Source organism: Lithobates pipiens, unplaced genomic scaffold (genome assembly GCF_037356315.1).
Source record: "Lithobates pipiens isolate NorthernLeopardFrog02 unplaced genomic scaffold, aLitPip1_a1.2 Scaffold_1, whole genome shotgun sequence".
Taxonomy (NCBI): domain Eukaryota; kingdom Metazoa; phylum Chordata; class Amphibia; order Anura; family Ranidae; genus Lithobates; species Lithobates pipiens.
In genome coordinates, this window is record NW_027507685.1 from 223374234 (window position 1) to 223390045 (window position 15812).

The window sequence follows — 15812 nt, forward strand, 5'->3', positions numbered from 1 at the left end:
GCTGCAAAGGTTGGGCTAACTCAATATTGAACCCTATGGACTAATATTGGGATGCCATTAAAGTTCATATGCGTGTAAAGGCAGGTGTCCCAATACTTTTGGTATTATAGTGTATCTGGCAATGACTCTTGGGAGTGATCTGGATGGGGTGCTCCTTTTGGATGTTGAGCTTGAGCTTGTTTTTCTCTTCGGACAGCCTTCTGGATTGCAGCAAGTCCTAGTGGTCCAGTGGCTAGGATTCATCGCTCTCACCACCGCAGCCTGGATTTGATTGCTGGTTGAGAAAATCTTCTTTCTGGACCTAAAAGCCAGCGGGTCTTCTCAGAACACTGGTAGTAGCCGGACACCATTATCTGGGCTTCTGCTTAGTAGAGCCAAAAATTGTTTCACTATCCACCTGAATGGCTTTCTCAGTTCAAAATTGAGTATGCACTTATAGCCTGACAGGGAGTAGAGATTGAAGTGGCACTCAGTACCTGATGCCACATACACACGATTGGAATTCCAGACAGAAAAATACAGATTTAGAGCTTTCCGTCGGAAAATGCGACCGTGTGTATGCTCCATTGGAATTTAGCTGTCCGAATTTCCGCCAGGCAATAATTGATAGCATGTTCTCAATTTTCCCGACGGAAAAACTTTCTATTGGCAATTCCGATTGTAACTATGCAAAAAATATTGCATGCTCAGATTCAACTACGGAAGCTATTGGCTACTGGCTACTGAACTTCCTTTTTCTAGTCCTGTCGTACGTGTTGTACGTCACCGCATTCTAAACGACCGAAATTTGGTGTGACCGTGTGTAGGCAAGACAGCTTGAGCGGAATTCCGTCGGAAAATCCATCAAAGCTTTTTCGGACGAGAATTCTGATCATGTGTACGCGGCATGAGAGTGTTGTGACATTTGAATGCCAAGCAGGGCATTTTTTATTGTTATTGCGTACTTTGTTTAGTGTTTAATGTGATTTCAATGAAGGATATTACACATTTGTTGGATTCTTCCTTTCTTGATGTAGCACCCTCCTAGTAAGGTGCTAGTAGAAAAATTAGAATTTTGTTAATTTAGGCTCTACTTTAGCCTGTGGAGTCTTTGGGTTTCTTTTTTCCTACTCTGGGCTCTGCAGCTGCAAGCTTGCCTGTCTCCCCCTGTCTTTCCAGGAATCTTTGAAACATAGTGGCATAGTTGCCAATATTTAAAAAGAAATTCAGGGACACCTTTTTCCCCCGCTATGGGCTCAGCAAGCCATTGTAGGCGGACAATTACTTTAATTAGGGGTGGGGCATTTATTTAAAATAGGCATGGCTCTAAAAAGAGACATATAGTTAATCTAGTGCCAAGCTTGCCACGTGTCACATATGCAGCACCAGAAGGCAGGCTGAAATGATCTCTCCTTCAAGGCTGGCCTTCCCAAGTCCCACCCAAGGCAGCGAGCCTTGCGAGTAAAGCCTCGTACACACGATTGGATTTTCGGCAGGGAAATGTGTGATGACAGACTGTTTGCCTAAAATCTGACCGTTAGTACGCTCCATCAGACAATTGTTGTCCAACTTTCCGCCAACAAATGTTGGATGGCAGGGTAGTAAATTTTCAGCGGACAACAGTCTGTTGTCAGATTTTCGTATCCTGTGTACACAAGTCCGTCACACAAAAGTCCAAAGTACAAACAGGCATGCTCGGAAGCAAGGACGAGCCAGAATCGGTCGGTCTTGTAAACTAGCGTTCGTAATGGAGATTTAACATTCGTGACGCGGCATTAATTGGCAAAATGCAGTTCACAATTCTCTTCTTCTTTAATGGGATAGTAATGAAGCTGCTTTGCTGGTGATACTGATGGAGTTATTGTAAACATATTTGAAAATTATTTTGTTTTCTAGTGAGATCAAGAATAAAATTATTATGCTTGTATTTTTTTTTCAAGTTACCATAACACTATTATCCTGTAGTTTTTCATCTCAAATATACAACTGCGTTGGTGTCACTTGTTAATTTTATATTGTATTTTTGAATATGTACTGGTCTACTCCCAAACTGTCATTTGAAGTAAAACACATAGCCAAGTATTATTCTGCACAATTTTTTTATTGTGCGTTAAAAAAAGAAAACAAAACAAATTAGACATGCTATCTGCCAATAGAACTTAACCAAAAAGTGCATTCAGTGCATCAAAAAATACAGAAAATATAACACATGCATGTGTCCTGCTTCTTAATATAGGGGGCCAACAATGCCAAGAGCTGGTCAAAGCAGGGATCCGTCCTCCAAGAATAATTAGGAAAATCATCCGGATTATTCTCCTGGAGCTCCCACAGCAAAGGCATATGACATAGTTGGTCACGATTAATAAAGCAAACAATTTTTGGTCCAAGAAATCCTCCTCCTCCTGTTCCTGGACTGGACTTGGGTCAAAGCAATAACTCCAAGGCCAAGAATAGCACATTCGCTCCTCCAATTCCGCAACATGGCCAGTTGATGAATGGGCAATCAGAAATGAACTGAAAATCACGATATTAAAAGCGCAAAATGAAAAGCACAAAATTAAAAGCGCGAATCAACACTCACCAAACTTCTACTAACACGAAATTAGCAGAAGGAGCCCAAAGGGTGGCGCCTGACAATTGAACTTCCTCTTTATTGGCTCATAGTACATCTAGTACACCATTACGTTCATGTTTGTTGGCCCACAATTGTGTGTCCCGTTAGTATGCAAGACAAAATTCAGGCACATGACCTTCGGACAAAAGTCTGAAGCTTTGTCTGCCGAAAATCCAATCGTGTGTACAAGGCTTAAGAGTCTCCAATTATGGAATAGAGCAGCTCAATCAGCTCAGCTCAGAGAGGTGTGCGGTGTTCACACTGGTTCTGTATGTGTTTTTGAACCCGCCCGGCAGCACAGAGAGGTTTCCCCAAACATCAGAATTGAACTGCCTGTGACCAACCTTGATTTCTGGGGACCAGCACAAGGTTGGGACGAGATAGCAGTTTAAATTCCATGAGTGTCTCAGACAATTCGGAACTGTTGGCAACTATGTAGTGGGTGGAGAGGGTAGATCCTGAGCTAGACTTCTATACAACCTTAGCCAATCCCTGGTTGGGAAAGTGACCAGCAGGGGGCTGAGAGAGGTATATAGGGCCTGGATCAGAGAGTACTGGGGTCCTTTGCCCGCGAGTGACCCAGCCTAGAAATGCTTAAAATCTCAGAAGAACCTTTTATAAGTCCTGGATGATTCTAGCTCACCAAGGAGCTGAAGTATCACCCCAAAGTTGTAGGAACACAAGGGCAACATCCAAGGAGGATCTTCCTGGGATACGTTTGAGAGATTTAGAATACTAATGATGATCAATGATGGGGAGGGATTATTAGATACTATTAATGATCAATGGTAGAGGAGAGAGTTTTAGAATACTAATGATGATCAATGATGGGGACTGGAAATTTAGAATGCAACTGACCACCAGTGATGGGGGAGGGGAGATTAGAATGCCACAGACCACCAATAATGGCGGAGGGAGTTTTAAAGTACGAATGATTAATGATGGGGGAGGGAGTTTTAGAACACTAATGATGATCAATGATGGGGTTAGGAAATTTAGAATACAACTGATCACCAGTGATGGGGGAGATGCGATTAGAATACCACTGACCACCAATGATGGGGAGGGAGTTTTAGATGACTAATGATGGCCAATGATATGGGCGGGAAATTTAGAATAAAATTGATCCCCAGTGATGAGTGGTGGGTTAGAATGCCACTGATGGGGAGAGGGGGTTTTAGAATATCGCTGACCACCAATCATTGGGGAGGGAGGTTTAGAATACTAATGATGACCAATGATGACGGAGAGGTGGTTATAATGTCACTGACCACCAGTGATGGAGTTTTATATGCCACTGACCACCAATGATGGGGTAGGGGGTTTATTATGCCACTGATGGGATATGGGGTTTAATATGCTGCTGACCACCAAAAATGGGATGGGGGTTTAATATGCCACTGACCACCATAAACCATCAAGGAGGGGAAATAATTTACAAGGGGGGGGGGGAGGGGGGGACTTTAAACTGACCACCATAGATGGGGTAGGGGGTTTAATAAGCTGCTGACCACCAATGATAGGGTATGGGGTTTATTATGCTGCTGACCACCAATGATGGGGTTTATTATGCTGCTGACCACCAATGATGGGGTCAGGGGTTTAATATGCCACTGATCACCAACGATGGGGTTTAATATGCTGCTGACCACCAATGATGGATGCCGCTGATCACCAATGATGGGGTGGGGTGTTTAATATGCTGCTGTCCACCAATGATGGATGCTGCTGATCACCAATGATGGGGTGGGGGGTTTAATATGCAGCTGATCACCAATCATGGGGTGTGGGTTTAATATGCCCGCTGACCACCAATGATGGGTTTTAATATGCTGCTGACCACCAACCAATGATGAGAATAGGGGTTTTAATATGCCGTTCATCACTAATGATGGGGTGGGGGGGGGTTAATATGCTGCTGACCACCAATGATGGAGTACGGGTTTATTATGCCGCTCATCACCAATGATGGGTTTTTAATATGCCGCTCATCAGCAATGATAGGGTTTTAATATGCTGCTCATCACCTATGATGGGGTGGGGGATTTAATATGCTGCTGACCACCGATGATGGGATAGGGGTTTTAATATGCCGCTCATCAGCAATGATTGTGGGGGGGTTTCGAATATTGCTGACCCCGCCATGATTGGGGGAGACATTAGAATGCCACTAACCACCAATCAATTGGGGGAGGGTGGAATGCCTTTGAGTTGATGGGTGGCGCATAGCTGTGCCCACTTCTTGCGCCGTTGTTACAAGTTACAGTTGGGAGGAATGGCCATTGCCTTGCAATCTTCTCGACTTCACACAAAACTATAGGAAGTGGCTGATTCGACAGTTTAGCAAATGTTATTGAATGATTTTGGGACTCACAATACACCAGTCAGGTGATGCCCCCCCCCCATACTTTTCATTCAATATATTGCTTGTAGACAGGTTCTCTTTGACACAGTAACAGATCACTAGGACTCACTGAAGTAATACCAGGGACAGGGCTTCCCACCAAGCATGGCGCCTCTCTGCCCTGTCCTCCTTTTATCTGCAGCTAATATGCACTATACTGTCTGTCCTACATCGGTATTCCTCTTCGGACCCCACGTGCAGCCTTACATTGACATTGCTGCTTTAAGGGCCTTGTTGCGGTCAGATTGAGGCTTGGTACGCAAACCGGCCAATCGCGCCGCGCACACGTGATTTTTGAAACGCAAATGTTTACAAAAGGGGTGTTCTGGGCGGCGCGAAACCGCGTGTCTCCACGGCAACTTCAAGGCCAATAGGGATGTGGGGAGGCTTGTTGTAGCTGGCCCACCCGCTGGTGGGCTCCCCGTCCAATCCGGTGGCGAGGGAGCCGGAAGTGAGGTCAGTGGCTGCACCGGAAGTGTTGTGTGCTGTGCAACGATGGAGGCGGCGGGAGAGAGAGTGAGAGAATGCGGGGAGGGATGCTGGGGACGGACACGAGGGGTGGATGGGAGAGCGGGGGGCTGTGTGGGAAAGAGTCCAGGGGCACCGTGTATGAATTGGGGAGACACCATAATGGTAGATGTGACTTGGGTGGGCAGGTGACTGGGACATGGGAGGGGAGCAGCATAGGGCTGCATGCAATGAATGAGAGGCATGAAATGGACTGTGAGGGCTGAAAGAGGAAGAATGTAGAGAGTGAGGGGGGGAAGGAGAGGAGAACACAGTAATGGAGGAATAAGAGGACTGTCTGTGCAATGGGTTATCAGTAAGAGAGAGATGGGTATATGGATGGTAGAAGGGGTATGTAGGGAGGAGGAGGTGGTTGGTAGAAAGGGGTATGTGGAGAGGTGGGTATAGGGATGGTAGAAGGGGTATGAGGAGAAGTGGGTACGGGGGTAGTAGAAGGGGTATATGAGGAGGAGGGGTGGGGAATGGGGGTAGTAGAAGGGGTATGCGGGGAGATGTGGGTACGGGGGTAGTAGAAGGGGTATGAGGAGAGGTGGGTACGGGGGTAGTAGAAGGGGTATGCGGGGAGGAGAGGTGGGTACGGGGGTAGTAGGGTATGTGGAGAGCTGTGTGGATAGGGGTGGTAGAAGGGGGTGGATATGTGCAGCGGAGGGTATAGGGGTAGTAGAAGCAGTGTGTAGAGGTGGGTATAGGGGTAGTAGGAGTATGTGGGGAGGAGAGGTTGGTATAGTGGTTGTAGAAGGGGTATAAGGAGAGGTGTGTGTGTGTGTGTGTGTGTAGTAGAAGGGGTTTGAGGAGAAGTGTGTGTGTGTGTGTGTATATACAGGTGGTAGAAGAGGTGGATATAGGGGTAGTAGAAGGGGTTTGAGGCGAGGTAGTAGAATGGGTATGTGGGGAGGAGGAGGGGGTTATGTTTCTAATGGGATTGGTTGGAAAGAAGCGTGTAAGGAGTATGATGTATTCAGGGAGGAAGGATGTATTTGTGTGGGAGATATGAAGGTATGAGAGTGACTTCTAACAGCTTCCACTGTTTTTCATCCAGGCATTGCCTCCAAGAGAGTTGGAAAGAGAGAGTCCTCATGAAGAAGGCACCATGGGACTTTCAGGCAGTGCAGACAGAGGTATGTATGAAGTCTGGAAGATACTGAGGGGACTTTACTACACATCTCCTTTTCCTCCTATAATGGAGAGGGGGTGGAGTTTGGCGGCCTAAGGTGACAACTCTATTCCTCTATAGCAGTGATATGCAATTAGCGGACCTCCAGCTGTTGCAGAACTTCAAGTCCCATGAGGCATAGCAAGACTCTGACAGCCACAAGCATGACACCCAGAGGCAGAGGCATGATGGGACTTGTAGTTTTGCAACAGCTGGAGGTCCGCTAATTGCAGATCCATGCTCTAGAGAAACAATACAGTGACTGAGCATTGTCACTGGTAGGATGGGTAGTTTGGGCCATTGTACTGTATTTGTTCTGGTGACCATTTAGGCACAGAATAAGTTGATGCTGGCCCATAGATGTCCCCTGCCACCCGCTGATCGGCTAGGGGGATAAACAAGGCAGAGCACTGTTCTGAAGGGGGGGAATGTATGAATTTTGTGTACCTGTATAAAATATCCCTTTGTAAAAGCAGCACACATAGTAAACACAAACACCAGTCCTCACTGAAAACTGTGATACAAATGGTCGGAGAGTTTGAACGGGCTTCTGGTCTGGTTGTCAATTGGGAAAAATCCGCCTTATTTTCGGTTGATCCTCTTGACAACCAGACCTGTGTAGACATCCCCAAATGAAAAATAGTGGGAAAATTAAAGTATCTGGGCGTCTGGATTGACAGGGACCTAAACCAATACCTCAGGGATAACATAAGTCCATTGTTGCTTAAATGGAAGCAAAAAGGAGATACTTGTAGCCGCCTCCCTCTGTCAGTAGCTGGGCGCTGTAACCTAATAACGATGATTTGGTTACCTCAGATTTTATATTTCTTCCATAACTCCCCAGTTTGGATAGACCATAAATGGTTTAAACAAATAGAATCTTTGTTTAGAGACCTGATATGGAAAAAGGGTCAGCCGAGGATCAGTTTACAAACCATGCAGTTACCATTAAAAGAGAAGGGAGTGGCGGTTCCAAATCCTAGGATATATTTTCTTGCATCCCAGCTCCAACACTTGGGGGGTTGTGGAGATTATGAGGATGGGAATCCCAATAGGAGTTTAATGTTGATGAGGTCAATGCATAACTCTCTACTTGAGGTTCTGGAGGCAGAGTCATTTTTCCATAAGTGCCCGACGTTTAAATTGATTAAAAAAGTCTGGCAGACAGCAAAGCTTTTGCTGGGGTATAAGGGGATATCAGAATATGTTCCTTTATGGAACAATAATAAACTGCCAGAACTAAGTAATATAGAGAAATCAGTAGAATGGGAACGGCAGGGCATTAGACGTTTACGACAGCTATATGACAGCAGTACCTTGAAAGCTTTTTCAGATTTAAAACAAGAATTCAACATATCAAATAGTACCTTTTTATAAGTATTTACAACTTAGGCACGCGATCCAAACCCAGTTCAGGTCACAAATAATCGAATGGACTCGGCTTTCGATTTTGACCAGTATAATTAATTCAGATGCATCTAAAGGCCTAATATCTATAAAATATATACTAGTTTGGAAGCTAGAACAATAAGCAGAATAGGACTTTCTAAGAGTAGAGCTAAATGGAAAGAGACATAGGGGCAATAACAGAGGATTGGGGAGAAATCCTGCAAAGAGAAAGGTTGGTCTCAATCTCTCCCTCACAGAAGGTGTTGCACCTATTTCTGCTCCATGGGGTATACTACACTCCAGCAAAAATGTTTAGTTTTGGATGGAAACAAGATGATCATTGCTTTAGATGTGGAGCATCAGGGGATTTCATCCACATGCTTTGGAGATGCCCAAAGCTATTTAAGTATTGGATTGAAGTAGTAGACAGTATAAATAAAATCTTTAACGCTACCCTGGAACCAACGGCTAAGATCTGCTTACTGGGAAGTGTGGAGAGGGGCAGAGCTCCGAAAGAAACTCTGGAGCCAGTTGTGAGATGCCTTTTCCAGGCAAGAAAAATGATTACACAGAAATGGCAGGCACATACCCCCCCGCTGCTGCAGAGTTGGGTTGATACAGTCAATTTAGTAGTGGGAAATGAGAGAGTGATGTATACTCGACGGGGAAATTTATTAGAATGTGGAAATCCTGGCTAGATGAGGGGGGGTATCCCCCTTAAGGGGGGATTGGAAAATATTTATATTTTTCTTTCTTTTTTCTTTTCTTCTTTCCTTTTTTTTTTTTTTTTTTTTTCTTTTTCTTCCTTCTTTTGTAAATTTTTATTTTTTTGTATAATTAGTGGATATAAGTACACTTATATGGTGCAGGGATGGGTGGGAGGGTTTGGGTGGCTGAGGAAATAGTATTGTTATCTGATATAATTTAGAATATTGTAACATTTATGTTGTGAAGAAAGTATTTTTCATAATTGCTATTTTTTTAATACTGTAATTTCTGTTATTTCTATGTTCTTGGTGTTAAATTATTATATAAATGAATAAAAAAATAAAAAAAACACACTGGTTGGGCAGATGTTTAATGCTTTGATCACCCTAGATGTTGAACCTCTTCCCAGCCAGTGTCATTAGTACAGTGACAGTGCATATGTTTAGCACTGATTACTGTATTATTGTCACTGGTTCCCACAAAGTGTCAGTTGGTGTTATACTGTGTGCCACAATATCGCTGTCCCGCTATAAGTTGCTAATTGTTGGGATTCATTTCGGGATTCAAACATTTTGGGATTTTTTTAACTGAAAATATGTAGCAGAATAGATATTGGCCTAAATTGATAAAGAAATAAAAAAAAAAAATTAACTTTTCTATTGGATGTTTTTTTTGTTTGTTTAGTAGATGAGCTTTAAAACAAGCTCTCGCTGACTTCTGTAACTGCAGGCGCTGTGGAGTTATTCATAGATATACAGGACTCTGTTATGGGGGAGCAGAGGACACTACAGTGGGGATGATGTGAAGGGGGCAGAAGACACTACAGTGAGGGAGTTATGTGAAAGGGGGGTAGGACGCTGGTATGTGCAGGGAAGAAGACACTACTGTCTGAGCAGAGGAAGCTACTGTGGGGGGGGTGTGTGTATGTGCACAAGACACTATGCTGTGTTTTTATTGGGGGCTTGACATTTTTTTTTTTTTAAAGGGAACTTTTTGCACCCATACACTTAACCGCTCCTTGTTTCTAGCTATTGTTTAATGCTTGCAGAATCTTGCACTACTATTTGGTTTAATTTTTAGGTGAGGCTGCTATTGAGGTGACACTGGATGGGGCATCGGGAACCCCAACTCCAGAGGAGGTGGTGATGGTGGTGGCAGGGGACACTGAAAAAGAAAACCATGTCTTCTTGCCTGCAGGCCGAGGACTGCCAGGTAAGGCAGGTAAAGTAAATCTATACTTAAATATTAGTAGAAGACAACCTCCTGGGGACGTTCTGCTTTAAAGTGAAGGATGTTTGCATTACAGCAGAGAAGTGTCTTTCAGTCTTTGCACCTGTTGCCAGTCATGCAAATAAAAAACACTTATGAGTAATTTATTTTTATATGTGTTAGTCATCTGAAATCTTTTGTGTTTTCCCTGCCAGGCCATGCTTCCAAGTCTTTTCCAGCACCGCCTTCCTTGACCTCTTCACCACTCTCCAGCAGAGCCAAAATGTCCCTGACTGGAGGCGCTAAGATGCCGCACACATCACAGAGCCTGGCCATGAGATTGCTAAATATGAACAGAGAGGGAGCAGATAAAGTGCACCGTGCCAGAAAGACCATTCCAAGGGCAGGCAACGTGAGTGTCAGGAAATCCAACAGAGCAGCTATCGCTTTAAAAATATTCTCTATCTGTCTATTTGTCTGTCATTCTCAAGCTACCAGAAAGCACGAGCGTTCTTACTACAGTTCAGAAGAATCCGTATTTATCGGCATATTACACCCCCCTCCTTTGAAAATAAGGGGGAAAATCATGGGGGTGTGTTATACTCTGATGGTGTACCTCGGAGGGGAAAGAGGGGGACAAGCGCTGCTGGAATTCACTGAGCCATCATCTCCTGTTTGCTTGGCACACACATTCCCAGCACCAGCATTTGACCAGTGTTCTGTCTATCACAGGAGCTGGTCCAATGGCGGAGGTGGGACTGTGTATGCAACTGAGAACCAAGTAAACAGGAGATGATGGCTCAGTGATTTCCTGCACTGCATTGATGAGAGATGGTGAGGCTGCAGATGGACATTTAACAGGCTGCATTGATGAGAGATGGGCGCAGATCAGGCTGCATTGTTGGACTCTGACCATTATTTTGCTTCAAAGTGGCCTTTTAAAAAGCAAAAAAACAAAACAAAAACGTCCCTCTTAAATTGAAGGTGCTGGTTATATGCTGATAAATCTGGTACATTTTGTATGCCATTTAACTGTTAGACAGTCACTTTACCCAGTATGGGCAAATGGGCAGAGAATTTGTAATGGGGTCCCTCCTGCCCTGCTGATACTCAGAATCCAAATCTAGCTTGGTGTTGGAAGCTTAGGTAAGTAGTAGTATTGTCACCTCTTCGGTCATATGACAGTACTTGGGCTTCACAATAGAGGAGCAATGCGAAGAAATGTCACCAGCACTGAGGATTCCTCAAATGGGTCCAAAGCTTTATGTGATTACATGGTACATACAAAGGCAATGTTGCATTGCTTTTGTATGTACCATGTAATCGCATAATAAAGCTTTGGACCATTTGAGGAATTCTTGGGGTGCTGGTGACATTTCTTTTCATTTAGTGTCTGTTTCCCAGCCCGGGGTCTCTGCAGCACCCACTAATACTGAAAAGCCAACTCCAGGATTGTGTGCATTAAAAGTATTGTGCTCACACTAGAAGAGGTCACATGCTCCCCCTATGCCCAAAAGCACTGAATTGTTGCCAGCTGTGAGTTAGGGGGGGTTTAAGGGGATTGCCTTGACAAAGACCCTGTGACTTGCCCTGAATGGTCAAGGTAATAGTGTCTCTTTAATTAAAGATTATCTTATACAAACATAAAATATTTAATAATAAACTTTCTAAGAATCAATGAAAATGGCCATAAACTATTATCGATTTCTCTTTTAAAGTAGAGCTCCAAGAAAATTGATAAATATTTAAAGGCATTGTACGCTTCCAAATGTTTTGGTTGTTTAAAAACAGAGCTCCACCCAAAAGGGGACGCTCCGCTTGTTCGCACCCTTCACTGCCACATTTGGCACTTAAATACTCCCACTTACTAGTAGCGATTGCCACACTGCAATCTACGTCTTGACCTGTGTGTGTCCCAATAAATGGTGGGACCATTCAGAAAGCGCAGCACGACTCAGTAGCGCAGTAGGATACCGGTGTTCTGCCTAATAGAGTCCGCCCATCAAATGGTGTCCGCTCCGTACAGCGCATACGCAGTACGGAGCAGACGAAGCTTCGGAAAAACTCCGAAGCTGAACAGCGCCTGCGCCGTGAGTGGAGGTGGTAGCCCCACCATCCAAGCGGCCATAGGGTTGTGAATTTTAGAGGGCCCCTCGCGGGCGAGCTTTGCTCGCCACGCTTCGGGCTCGGCCTCGCTCCGCTCGGCTCTTTTTTATTCTAACTCTATGTCCACTTGGATAGTGGAGATAGAACCTGGACTCACGGCGCAGGCGCCGTTCATCCTCGGCAATTTTCGGAATCTGTGTTCCTGCGTACTGCGCATGCGCAGTACGCAGGGGACACTATCTGATGGAGGACACTATTTTACAAGACACCGGCTATGAAGCATGAAGGCTTCACTGCTAGTTTTCTTTACTTACAATGCCGGCGCCTGTCCATCGGCTTTGGGTGTTGACATTGTGGGATCCCTGGAGAGGTAAGCGTCCTTAAATTAAGTTAGCAGCTACAGTATTTGTGGCCGCTGACTTAAAAAAAAAAAATATTTAAACGGGCTGGAATTTCGCTTTAACTACATTATTTATAATTTTAGTTATATTCCCTGTGTCATTTGTTTGCCTTACCTTTTTAATGATGTGCTGCAGTTTTGTAGTATCATAGCTGATCGATTTCCCCCCCAATGTATTTATGCACTTAGCTTGTCCCTCTTCGAGAAAGGGACACACAACTTTTAGTTCTGGGTCAGTGTCCAATCCATGCCTCCAGTATTTCCTTTGTATTTAAAGTGTTACTAAACCCAGGGGCCTGAATTCACTATATCTGGTCTCCCACAGTACACAGAACATGGAAATGCAGTTATTTTAGTAAATATAAACTGCTACATATCTTTTCTCATCAGCAGTATATAGCAGTCTTGTGACTTCTATCAGTGTCTGGTTAAAGCTTGTAGGAGTTTTGCATTCTCCCCTGATTGTCCTATGAGGATACAGGACCCCTGTCCCTCTGTCTGGACAGTGCTGATTGGCCCTGTGCTGATCACATGCACTCTCCCAAAAAAAAAAAAAAAAAAAAAACCTCTAGCAATACATACCAAACTGAGCATGTATAGCTTGCCCCCAACGCTCTGTACCATCAGGAGATGGTTTGGGTGCTGTGGAAGAAGGGGAGGATCAGAGAAGACAGGATCAAACAACCTTTTTACCCAATGCAGAGGATTAACCCCTTGGGTTCCACAATGAGCATAACAAGCATGGTTTACTGCATAAACAGACTGATTTTGCTGTTGTGGGTTTAGTAACATTTTAATTCTCACCTGAGGAGCACTTGACTGAGCGACCCGAGGATTATGGGATATATAGATTCTTTACAGGAAGTGTCAGTTGTCAAACTATAGACAAAGGACATGCACTAACCTGTTCAGTGCCTCATGTTTGAGCACAGACAGGATCTTCTTGCACTCAAATGTGAACTTTTACTGTTCTATAGACTATAGGGCAACAAATCATAACATGAAACTATATCACCAATGCAATTCCTATTCAGGTGAAACACACAAGGTGCAGGTAGCAATGTTTATAGAGCCTTTACAATTCATCAGGAGACTATTTAAGTTGCCATAATATTTCTAATTCTGTTTTATCCAGTCTAGTAGTTTTGCACCTCTAAAATACTGAATAGTCAGGTGACGCCTATTTTTTCTGGTTCACCTTTGTAGCGCCACATGTCACTTCTCCAACTGGTGTCTGCTCGTTGGACAATAAATCAACATCAGCACACTGTTTTTATCGAATGAGGAAGGTGATACAGAAGGATGTAAAGTCAAAGCGGAAAATAGTGTCAGCACCCTCGCTGTGCATTCAGTCAAGAGTTGCTGAACAAAATTGCAAGTCCTTTGGTAGACATTTTACATGCATCTATTTAAATTTAATTTTTACCCATTTGGCTAGAATTTTGGCTTTGCATTAAAACTCATTTTCTTCTGTCCTTGTGTAAAGCCATGTTCCTTTATTTCAGATGCTGGGGGATGTAATGCCTGATGGAGAAAAGCAGATCCAAAAGAGAGACTCTGATGGGCAGAAGAGGGATAGCCCAGGTATGAAGGTTCAGTTCATTAATGGATCTGGTGGAGATCCATGTATGGTTGTAGCACTGTTCTATGGTGGTTGTGTTTCTCTCCCCAGATTCTACACAGAAGAGGACCCAGAGCTCTGATACACTCGCCAATAAAGCCAAAGAAGGGGAGGTGAGAATGAGAGTTGTGATAAATGTTGGAAAGCTGGTTCACTAGGCGAAATTGTCCCATCGCCATGTGTACTTTTGAAACGTGGGGCTTGCATCTGGAATATTTCTCTGAGCTCTTACAGTGCAGCAATAAAGCCACACATTCATTTAAATGATAAAAGCTTTTAAAGTGGAACTTGCCAAAGCAAAATTAAACATTTTGGACCCCCAGGAGCTGTTTGTCATAATGTGCTAATACAGTCTGCACACCATATTAGCACATCACCGCAGACTTCCCTTGCAAGACATCCCTCTGTTGATGGCGCTTACATCTCCCAGTTATTTTGCATATTCTGTTGCTTCTGCCTCCTAATTGGCCGGGACATAAAAAAAACACATTTTAACCACTTGCCGACCGCCGCACGAAGATGTACGTCCTATTTTTGAAGAGGGATATCTCGGTAACGGCAGCAGCTGCTGCCACAACCGAGAGATCCATCTCTTCAGGCGGTGGTCGGCTGTACGATAACGGTGGTCTCCGCAGTGGATTTGCCGCGAGATCACCGCTATCGGCGGCGGGAGAGGTGCCACCCCCCCTCCCGCACCTTCCGCCGCTTACCGGAGCCGTCGGTAGCGGCGGAGGCGATCGGGTCCTCTTCCTAGCTGGGCATAGAGACAAGTGAGGCTAAGATGGCCCCCACTCGTCTCTATACCATAGGAGGGCGGAAGCGACGTCAAAACGTCACTTCCGCCCATACCTCTTAAAGGTATATATTTTTTTTTAAATGTAATTTTTTTTTTTTTTTTTGTTGCATTTTAGCCCAAATATGAGATCTGAGGACTTTTTGACCCCAGATCTCATATTTAAGAGGACCTGTCATGCTTTTTTCTATTACAAGGGATGTTTACATTCCTTGTAATAGGAATAAAAGTGATCCATTTTATTTATTTTTTTAAACAGTGTAAAAATAAATAAAATCAATTAAAATAAATAAGAAAAAAAATGTTTTTTAAAAACACCCCGTCACGACGAGCTTGCACACAGAAGCGAGCGCATACGTGAGTAGCGCCCGCATATGAAAACGGTGGTCAAACCACACGTGAGGTATCGCCGCGATCGGTAGAGCGAGAGCAATAATTCTAGCCCTAGACCTCTAACGCAAAAAATGCAACCTGTAGAATTTTTTTAAATGTAGCTTATGGAGATTTTTGAGGCTAAAAGTTTGACGCCATTCCACGAGCAGGCGCAATTTTGAAGCGTGACATGTTGGGTATCAATTTACATTTGTTTAATTTTTTTTAGTGTATCCACAGACACCACCCTGTGATAGATACACACCTCTATTCATTTAAATACTAATGTTGGGTATCAATTTACTCGGCGTACCATTATCTTTCACAATATAAAAAAAAATTGGGCTAATTTTACTGTTGTCTTATTTTTTTATTCAAAAAAGTGAATTTTTTCCAAAAAAAGTGCGCTTGTAAGACCGCTATGTAAATACGGTGTGAAAAAAAGTATTTCAATGACTGCCATTTTATTCTCTAGGGTGTTAGAAAAAAAACAATATAAAATGTTTGGGGGTTCTAAGTAATTTTCTAGCAAAAAA

The 15812-nt window shown here is 43.8% G+C and overlaps 1 protein-coding gene across 5 annotated transcripts in view; it reads left to right on the forward strand.

Moving 5' to 3' along the window:
• The first annotated feature begins 5342 nt into the window (after nucleotides 1-5342).
• The window catches only part of EHMT2 (euchromatic histone lysine methyltransferase 2), a 41663-nt gene continuing 31193 nt past the window's right edge, over nucleotides 5343-15812 (forward strand). For 2 of the 5 annotated variants that reach the window (XM_077483396.1, XM_077483423.1), the window contains exons 1-6: nucleotides 5592-5630; nucleotides 6565-6643; nucleotides 9856-9996; nucleotides 10200-10396; nucleotides 13996-14074; nucleotides 14163-14224. In XM_077483396.1, the coding sequence (XP_077339522.1) occupies nucleotides 5607-5630; nucleotides 6565-6643; nucleotides 9856-9996; nucleotides 10200-10396; nucleotides 13996-14074; nucleotides 14163-14224 (582 nt within the window). In that variant the 5' untranslated portion in view covers nucleotides 5592-5606. Of the gene's footprint in view, nucleotides 5514-5591; nucleotides 5631-6564; nucleotides 6644-9855; nucleotides 9997-10199; nucleotides 10397-13995; nucleotides 14075-14162; nucleotides 14225-15812 lie in introns of those variants that run through there. The other 3 variants (XM_077483432.1, XM_077483406.1, XM_077483413.1) reach the window with 3 other exon arrangements.